The sequence below is a fragment of the Pongo pygmaeus genome, chromosome 18 (genome assembly GCF_028885625.2).
Source record: "Pongo pygmaeus isolate AG05252 chromosome 18, NHGRI_mPonPyg2-v2.0_pri, whole genome shotgun sequence".
Classification (NCBI taxonomy): domain Eukaryota; kingdom Metazoa; phylum Chordata; class Mammalia; order Primates; family Hominidae; genus Pongo; species Pongo pygmaeus.
Window position 1 is genome coordinate 2108306 of NC_072391.2, and position 9184 is coordinate 2117489.

Sequence of the window (9184 nt, forward strand, 5' to 3'; positions counted from 1 at the left end):
ACGCCCATCCCGCACCCTGGCCTGGTAGAGATACAGCCCGCGGCTCCGCACGCTTAGACGGTGGGGGTCATTCAGAAGAAGCTTTACTCAGAGGAACAGCCAATGACCCCCTCCCATCCCTGCTGGCCAGGGAGATCCGCCTTCCCCGCTCCTCCCCAGCCCTGGGATGGCGCGGTCCATCCCCTCATCGGGATCCTCGCGCTCACTGCTCCGTCGTGGGGTGCGGCACAGAGTCCACGCACCCTCGAGAGCGGCCGTGGCGCCGTGGGCGCCGCTCCAGGGCCCTGCGTGTGACGGTGCAGCAGCGGCTCTGGATGGCGCCCGGCGAAGGTCGGGTGGGCACGGTGGGGGGAAGGGCGGTGGCCTGGGAGGGTTCGGGGAAGCCCCCGGCCTCACCCGCCGGGTCGTCTCCTCCGCGGAACCTCGTCCCGCTCAGGAGCGCGCCCAGCCCTTCCGGCCGCAGCAGCACCGCGGGGAGTAGGCCGGCCCGGTCGCCATACCTGCGAGGGGCGGGGTGTGGTTAGGGCCCCGCCCGCCTCGGCTAGCCTGCCCTGCCCATGCCCGCTCCCGCGTACCTGCACAGCCACCAGCCGCGGTCTGACGTTTCCAACACGCGCACGCGCGCCCCTGCGGGCACGGACAGCTCATCTGCGCGGCTGCTCTCGTAGGCGCGGGAAGCACAGAACTGGCGACCTGGTGGGAGTGGGTGTTTGGAGTCACCGCGGGGCCACAGAGGCCAAGGCCCGCCCGCACCCTTCTCCACATTCTCCTTGCTTGAGTCTGCTGACGGCGGGGCCGCTCTAAAACCGCTTCGGGGCTTCCTCTAGGTGCGGAGACCAAGCACGGGCTCCTGGGCCACCCTGCCCGCGGTGCTTCTGGCCCAGTCTTGCCACACGGTCAAGCCGTAGTGGTGGCATGAGGGGTGGGGTTAGGCGCATACCGCTGCTCCCTAGGGATGGGCCTCCCTCCCGGCCCTGGCCCGGGGCCGCCTCCTCCAGGTAGGGCGCTGGAAACCAGGCCGTCTGCTGGTCTTCGTTCTCCACCAGCCACCAGCCTGTGCGCAAGAAGCGGGCAGGGACTCGAGGCTCCCTCGGGTCCAGGAGCAGAGGGGCAAATCCCTGGGTTCTTGGCGGGCCCTACCTGAGGGGTGCCGCAGCAGCACGTCCAGGCTCTCCTGGGCCTGCGCCTGAAAAGGCCGATCCCGCGTGTCCTGGGTACAGAAGGGCTGCAGGCAGCGCAGGCTCTGAGCCTCCAGACTGTGGATGGAGAGGCGGCCCGCAGCGCGAGAGAGAGGCGGCTCCTCTGGGGTGGGCAGGATCACCCGGCTGGGAAGGGCAGCCCATCCGAGTGAGAGGTAGGCGGATGGGGAGGGTGAAACTGGGGGCGCCACCCTGGCAAGACCGCCAGCCTCCCACTCTCTTCCCCTATTCGCTGGCTCTTCCCCCAACCCTGGACCTCTCCCAGCTCCACACGCCGCTGCAGGCTGGGAGTTTGGGGAGAGTCGGGCACCTGCCGGGTGGCAACGCGGGCTCCAGGTCCAGGGGTTGCGGTGTGAAAAAGCCAGTGATCGCCGGGCTCCGTGCCACGCGCTCTGCCGTCGCCAGCAGCCTCCGAGAATAGGTTTCCAGCAGCTGCAGGCGCGCCAGGCCGCGGCTTGTGCGCCCCCCGCGTGCCAACAGTGGTGCATCTTAAAGGACCACAAACACGTACTGTGTGTGATACTCCGCTTTGGGCTTCACTGGTCCCTGGCGCCCCCAGGCAAGCCACCGCTTTCCCCGCCCCCGCACCCAGGCTGGCCTGACCGAGAAGCTTTGGGAGAACGCGGTCAGATCTCCGCAGCAGGCCCGCCTCCACCGGGAAGGTCTCCTTGAGGGTCTTCTGAGGGCGGGAACCAGGGCATTGGTCTTCCAGAGCCCACTGTGCACCCTTGAGAGGGCGGAGTCCCTCACCCGGATGGCAGGGGCTGGGAGCTTCAGCGGGGACGAAGGGCCTCCAGTGGGAGTCACCGATGGGACGCAGCCGGGTGGGGAAGCCGCCACCGCGACATCAGGGTGGCCCAGGGTCACTCACCTTGAGCTGCCTGAATTCGTCCCAACTCCTGCGCACGAAGGTGTCGCTGCTGTCTGACCAGCGCACGGAGAAGACAAACGTCTGGGGGACAGAAAGTTGGGAGTGCCTTGGAGGTGCTGGTCCAGGCACCCGCTTCCTATGCCTTGGGGCCACTAGGGACCCAGCCAGGTCTTACTTGGAGCCTCTTGATCTGCACCAGGGCTGCCCCTTGCACTGAAACTGGGTATCGCGGGCCTGCCATGCCTGTGGCCTCCAGGCTGCAGATTCCTGAAATGGGCGAGGACCCTTCTGCCTCCCTGTGCTTGAGAGGGCTCTGGGGGACCCAGAAAACCGCCTGGGATAGAATCCTGGCAACGCCTCAAGCCTGTGGGGTCCTTGTGGAGCCGCCCCAGCTGAGTCCTTTGCAGCTTTCTTGCTGTCCCCCAAGCCCACGATCTGGGGGCTGGAGCACAGGGATTGGGGGACTTCCAGGCAGAGCTGCTGGGAGGAAGAAGAAGAATGAGCTTTCCAGCCTTGGAGGGGTGCGAGACTGAAGAAGGGGCGAAGGGCAGGCGGGACTGCTGCCTGGGGCCCTCCTGCCTGCCTCTGGCCATAGGAGGAGGGAGGAGAAGGCAGGGCTAATCAAAGCGCCGCCTGTCCTGCTCACCTCTCTGGATTCCCCTACCCTGTGAGGTAATTGCCCTGCCAGGGTGTGCCCAACAACTCTGTCTTTGAACTGGCCTGGGGATTTCTGTGCAGAACCAAGGACTCAGTGCTTACAGCTTTAAGTGCTTTGTCTGACTTAATCCTAATGCTGGAGAAAAGGTCTCTTAATGTCCCCAACTCATAGAGAAGGAAATGTGTGTTCAATGCGTAATTATTGTGAGCTTTTCTGTACACGCTGGGGGAAGGGCAGACCTCACAGGCTCACCCCAGGGGTTCCCCTGCAGTGAGGAGACTTGGGGTAGGAGAAAGAGGGCCCATCTGTGCAGTCACTGGCATTTGGTGGGTGGGGTGGTGGTCACGGAAGTGGCCACTAGGGCTGTTTTGAGAACCACCATGACTTACTGCAAACATGGCCTGGGCAGAGGCTCGCCCAGGTGCTCCACCTCTCTGGCTCCTTCCTTATAGTTTGGGCTTCAGAAGCCACATTCAACCCTGGCACACAATAGTTCTTCCTGGTGCTGGGGCCACCAGTTCTGTGTTGGGATGCCCCTACTCCAGCCCCTTCAGGGAGTGGTCAACCTCTAAGGCATCCCTCCAGGAAGCTGCCCTGGCTGCAACAAAAGGCCTTTGTGTGTCTGTCCCACCAGCACTCTCTCTGAGGCCCTCAAGCTGTCCCTGGTCTTGGCATGGGCAATGAACACCTGCTCACATAAGGTTGATTTGCAGGGTACCCCCAGCCAGCTATCACCTTCTCCCTGTCTCAGCTGAGGGCCCAGCTGACCTGGTGGGGTCCAGCGTGTGAACCCAGGGGAGACCTTGCTTCCCTGGAAGACAGGAGAAGCTGGGGAGGATTTATTCAAAAGCAGAGGCCTAAAGGGATTCTGAGGCCACCTGCCTACCCCAGCTGACAGCCCCTGCCCCACACCCCATCAGCCCTGCATGGTTTCCACTTTTTCCTCCCCTACCCTCTTTTCTTGCCTGAATAGTACAAGCACCGCACCCTCCATCCGTATACTCCTCACTTGCCCCTACAAAATCCACTCCAAGGACAGACACGGTGCCTCTCACCTGTAATCCAAGCACTTTGGGAGGCCGAGGCAGGGGGACTGCTTGAGCTCAGGAGTTCGAGACCAGTCTGGGCAACATGTTGAGACCTCCATCTATGCCCCCAAAAAATACAAAAATTAGCTGGGCGTGGTGGTGCGTGCCTGTAGTCCCATCTACTTGGGAGGCTGAGGTGGGAGATCACTTGAGCCTAAGCAGTCGCGGCTGCAGTGAAGAAGATCGTGCCACTGCACTCCACCCTGGGTAACGGAGCAAGACCCTGTCTCAAAAAAAGAAATTCACTCCCCATATGATAGCCAGAGGAATCTGCAGCAAACTGAAATGGGATCAGATTGGGTAGCCTTGCCCAAAACTGTCTAGCATCTTCCCTCCTACCGTTATAATAAATTCCCAATCCCCGCAGCTGCCGACCAAGTCTTTGGTGGGCCCCTGCCCGTCCCTGGATCTCCCCTCCCACCTTTCAACCCTCCCTAGCATCCCACTGGCCTTTTTGTTCCTGCAAAATGCCAAGACCCTGCCACCTTGGGCTTGGTCTCGAAGGCGCTCCTCAGCTGATTCCTCATCCTTCAGAAAGGGTCACCTCCTCAAGGAGGCCTTCCAGATTTACTACACCCTTGCATGGACCCACCAGTTTGTACGTGAACATTTATGAGTATGAGTCCTTGTTTTTTTTTCCTGTCTTGACCACTGGATTATGAACAGAGAAGGTCAGGGAACAGAACTGTGTTCCCTGCTCTGCCCAGCACTTGGAACAGAGCGGTCACTGCACAAATAATAGCGGAATGGATAAATGAACGCAAGGAGGCACAGGAATCTCAGAGGCCGCTCCAACCGGGAGCCCGACCCCTCATCCCAGGCTCTAGGATCCGCGACAGCCGGCGGGGGGCGCCGGGGAGCCCAAGGCACGCACCAACCCTGTGCGGCCGCGCCCCGCCCTGCGTTGCCAGACGCCCGTTGCCATGGAGCCGGGGAGGGGACAAGAGCCCAGGACCCTAGCGCGCGCCGCAATCTGTGCGGTCACGCCCAGCCCGCCTTGAGAGGGCGCTTGGCAGCCAGCGGGTGGACGCGCCCCTCAGCGGAGGGCACAGAGCCTGGCCGCAGGCACGCAGGACACTCAGAGCGGAGCGATGGGGATGTCGCGGGCTGCAACACGGACTTTGCCTGGATGTCAGCTCGGGTCCACAGCGCGGCCGCGGCGCACCTTCCGCCACACACTGCTCTTTTACTGGAGAAAGCGAGAGGGCCGCCACGGACGGCGCAACCCCGGCGTGTGCCGCGGATCGAGGCCTGAGGGCGCCAGCAGGGTCCGGCCCTCCTGCTCCGTCCCCACCTCTGTCCCCGGGGCCGGCCCCGCCCCCGCCCCCCCCGCCCCGCCCCCGCCCCCCCCGCCCCGCCCCCGCCCAGGCCAGCGCCGCGGCCTCTGGCTCCGCCTCCACACGGGCCGGCGGGCCGGCCACCGCCCCCGACTCCGCCCCCAGCCCCCGCTCGGGCCCGGCCCCCGCTCGGGCCCGGCCCCCGCGAGCACGGCGCGCGCCTCCGGCTCCTGTGGCCGCGCGCTGGCCTGGAGGCTGACCTGGAGGCTCATCTGGAGGCGGAGCTGACCCGGCAGGCCTTGCGCGGGCAACATGGCGGCGCCCGGCGAGCGGAGCCGCTTCTACGGCGGGAACCTCTTCTTCCTGCCGGGGGGCGCGCGCTCCGAGATGATGAACGACCTGGCGACCGACGCGCGGGGCCGGGGCGCGGGGCGGAGAGACGCGGCCGCCTCGGCCTCGACGCCAGCCCAGGCGCCGACCTCCGATTCTCCGGTCGCCGAGGACGCCTCCCGGAGGCGGCCGTGCCGGGCCTGCGTCGACTTCAAGACGTGGATGCGGACGCAGCAGAAGGTGCAGATCCCTGCCCGATTTCTCCCAGCCCCGCGCAGCCCCTGCCCCCGCCCCCGCCCAGGTGCCCCGGCAGAGCTCCCCAGGGTTGCCTGTCCCTGAACCTTGCCCCCCGGGTAGGCCCGGCCTTACAGCCTTCATCCGCGCGTGGGTTGGATCGTCTGCAGCACTTTGGCCGGAGTCCAGTGGGCCACCGGCTGGGCCGTACAGGGGGGAGCTTTGGGCGCTTTTGTTCGGAGAATGAACTCACTCTCGGTCGGCCTGCTTCCGCAGCGGGACACCAAGTTTAGGGAGGACTGCCCACCGGATCGCGAGGAACTGGGCCGCCACAGCTGGGCTGTCCTCCACACCCTGGCCGCCTACTACCCCGACCTGCCCACCCCAGAACAGCAGCAAGACATGGCCCAGTTCATACATTTATTTTCTAAGTTTTACCCCTGTGAGGAGTGTGCCGAAGACCTAAGGAAAAGGTAAGATGTGTTTGCACGCAGCAGAGCTTTGCACTGGAGCTTGGGCCTGGGGCTCCTGGCTGACGTTATAGCGGGGAACGTAGAGAACCGGATGCAGAGGTGGCAGAAGTTTGCTGAGGAGCAGGGACCTCCAACAGGTGAGGACTGGGGCTATCTGAGCCTCCTCCTCTCGTCTCAGAAGCCAAGCTGCCGGGATCTGCTGCTGGGTACTGCTCCTGCCACAGCCACAGGGCTCCCAGGAAGGGATTCCCTGCCTTGTCTGGCACTGAAGGCGGCTCCCCGCAAGTTAGGGAGGACTCCACTTTGCCTGACTTCTAGAGCAGGGCTGCTGGTTTTAAAATCTTGGAAATCCACTGTTTTTGCTCCCAAGAGCCATCTCTTCCTCACTGAGGCATCCAAGAGCCAGCACTGGCCCTTGTAGGTGTTTCTAGGCCAGATGTGTAGGGCAGAGCTGCCATTGTTGCTGTAAGCCTGGTCAGTTAGAATGAAGTCTCTTGCTGAACTGACGCACCAGGGCCTGCCCTCAGGTGCTAAGAAACAAGTCCAGTTTTCAGTTACAAGGCTGTGCCCAGCCCCACCCAGGCCACACTCTGCCTGAGGCCAGGGACACTGGATGCTGCTTCCTGGGTGTTAGGAGCTTATAAAATTGCCAGGTCTGTGCTATAATGTCTTGCCTTGAGGCCTCGTCGGAGTTTGCCAAGCTCTCCAGGTGGGTGTTTGAGCAGCCCTGGGAGTTTTATCACACCCGGGGAGCTGCAGGGTTAGCCGTGTTCTGGGAATGCCTGTCTCTTGGAGCATAAGGGCACTCCCAGGTGTAGCTCACAGCAGTGCCCCAGCTCTCCTTCCTTGGGAGCAGACAAGGAACTGGCAGGGGCAGTGGAGCCACTGCGTCCTCCCATTCTTTACATGCTCTCCCTACACAGGCTGTGCAGGAACCAGCCAGACACCCGCACCCGGGCATGCTTCACACAGTGGCTATGCCACCTGCACAATGAAGTGAACCGCAAGCTGGGCAAGCCTGACTTCGACTGCTCAAAAGTGGATGAGCGCTGGCGCGACGGCTGGAAGGATGGCTCCTGTGACTAGAGGGTGGTCAGCCAGAGCCCATGGGACAGCTAGCCAGGCATGGTTGGATAGGGGCAGGGCACTCATTAAAGTGCATCACAGCCAGAGCCTGTTCTGTCTCAGTTGGGTGGTCCCCAGGACACTGCCCGTGGGGACCTGCCCTGCCCCTCTTAGGTTTGGAGCAGAAGTGGAGGTGCCCACAGCAGGCACCCACTGGCCTCTTCCTCAGTGGAGGCCCCAAGGAGCTGCAGCTGAACTGCAGATGAGGGAAGGAGGAGCAGCCTGGGCTGCCCCTTGACATTCAGGATGTGGCTTCCTGCCCACCGCATACCCTGGCGCCTCACTCCTCACACGGGAAGACAGTGGGCCCTGGCTGGGCGTCCCTGTGCCTGTCCCTGGCGGCCAGGCCATTGCCTTCCCACTATGCAGCCAGGGATGCCCCTGCCCCCCGTGGCTCTGTGCTGCTCACTTTAGGGGCTCAATTCTCCGCTCTGCTCAGTCCCTACAGGGAAAGCTCAGGTCGGGTCTTTCTGAGGGTCCACCAGCCATCCTATCCTCTCCCTGCCTGGCACACGCCTGCCAGCGTTGTCATGCCTGTCCACAGGGGATTCGTGGGGCTCGCTTCCTCAGAGTTTGAAGCCCAGATGAAACGTTGAAGTGACTGAGAACCTGGCTTCAGTGTATTTTCTGCTGGGGCTTAATAAAGCAGTGGACAGAGCTTGTTCCATCCCTTTGTGCTCAGCTGCATTTCCTGCTGGGGTCCTGGTTCCTCAGGAGAGAGAGATCCCAAGGTGAGAGTGAGCCAGGAACAGCAAGGACGCTGATTGGTTGGGGCAGGGGGGCCAGAGTAGCTGATGTGGGGGTCCCAGTAGTACTGGGAGGCCAGATGGCACGAGGTCTCCAAGGCCCCAGCAAAGCCGTGGCTTCTACCCCCAGTTCCCCTGACAGGAAGTTCTTGGTGGGTTTGGAGCCAGGGGATGGCATGGAGTGATGTGGCTTTGAAGGGTCCTCTGGCTGCTGAGCTGGGATGAGGCAGGTAAGGGTGGAACAGGAGGGCTGGTGAGGAAGCCGGGGCAGTCACCGAGTGACCACCAAGAGGAAGACCCACCCCACGGCGGGGACAGATGCGGGGTACATTAAAGGGAGAGCCAGAGAACTCAGGGGGTGAGGATGGAGTCCGAGGAGACTGCTGGGAGCCGCCGTGCGTGTCAGAGATGGAGAAGGCTGAGTGCACCAAGTTGGGGGGTGACTGGGACCCAGCCTTTGGGCCTCCCCAGCCAGAGCAGCCCAGCAACAGTGTGTCCTGTGGTCATAAAACTCCAGGGACCTCTATCCTCTAGGAGTCTCAGCCTTTCCCTGGGCGCAGGCCCACCTTGGCATGGCCTCCTCAGGCCTCCATGGAAGGAGCTGCTATATCCCCACCAGATTGGCCCTGTGGGGCTGCTGGCTTCTGTAGAGGCTGCCCAGAGGGGCCAGGTGGCACAAATAAGAGAGGGGAGATGGGGGGCAGCCAGGAGAGGAGGTGTCCCTTCCTCGCCCAGACACAGCACGCTTCTCTCTGGCCTTTCCCGAGGTCTGTGAGTGCCTCAGGAACCAGCTGGGTCCTCTGGTAAGGCTGTGTTCAGCTTAGGAACATACCGCCTGTATCTGCTGTCCCCCCCCGCACTCCCCACTGCCTTCCCTTTTTCCCTGTCTTCCTTAAAGTTTCATTCCTGAATAAAACTTCACTTTGCCTTAGAATCTGTTTTTCTTTTTGTTGTTGTTGTTTTGTTTTTTTGAGACAGAGTCTAACTCTGTCGCCCAGGCTGGAGTGCAGTGGAGCAATCTCAGCTCACTGCAACCTCCATCTCCCGGGTTCAAGCAATTTTTCCTGCCTCAGCCTCCTGAGCAGCTGGGATTACAGGTGTCCATCACCACCCCCTGCTAATTTTTGTATTTTTAGTAGAGACAGGGTTTCACTGTGTTGGCCAGGCTGGTCTTGAACTCCTG

General features: G+C 62.4%; 2 protein-coding genes across 6 annotated transcripts; one reads left to right on the top strand and one right to left on the bottom strand.

The window, feature by feature from the left end:
- Positions 1–66: 66 nt before the first annotated feature.
- NOXO1 (NADPH oxidase organizer 1) lies at positions 67–5480 on the bottom strand. 5 transcript variants are annotated; one of them, XM_054454745.2, is made up of 10 exons: positions 5354–5480; positions 3784–3875; positions 3118–3326; positions 2246–2547; positions 2071–2151; positions 1803–1878; positions 1141–1687; positions 941–1054; positions 576–693; positions 67–500 (listed from the first exon to the last, which is right to left on the bottom strand). In XM_054454745.2, the coding sequence occupies exons 3-10, from the start codon at positions 3124–3126 to the stop codon at positions 203–205; spliced, it is 1545 nt and encodes a 514-aa protein (XP_054310720.1). In that variant the 5' UTR covers positions 3127–3326; positions 3784–3875; positions 5354–5480; the 3' UTR covers positions 67–202. The 5 variants fall into 5 exon arrangements, with proteins under 5 accessions (XP_054310720.1, XP_054310719.1, XP_054310724.1 ...); XM_054454744.2 differs by having other exon boundaries at positions 2246–2550; XM_054454749.2 differs by lacking the exon at positions 941–1054 and having other exon boundaries at positions 1510–1687; positions 2246–2550.
- GFER (growth factor, augmenter of liver regeneration) lies at positions 5222–8932 on the top strand. The gene is made up of 3 exons (XM_054454750.2): positions 5222–5663; positions 5934–6130; positions 7054–8932. The coding sequence occupies exons 1-3, from the start codon at positions 5406–5408 to the stop codon at positions 7214–7216; spliced, it is 618 nt and encodes a 205-aa protein (XP_054310725.2). The 5' UTR covers positions 5222–5405; the 3' UTR covers positions 7217–8932.
- The last annotated feature ends 252 nt before the right edge of the window (positions 8933–9184 follow it).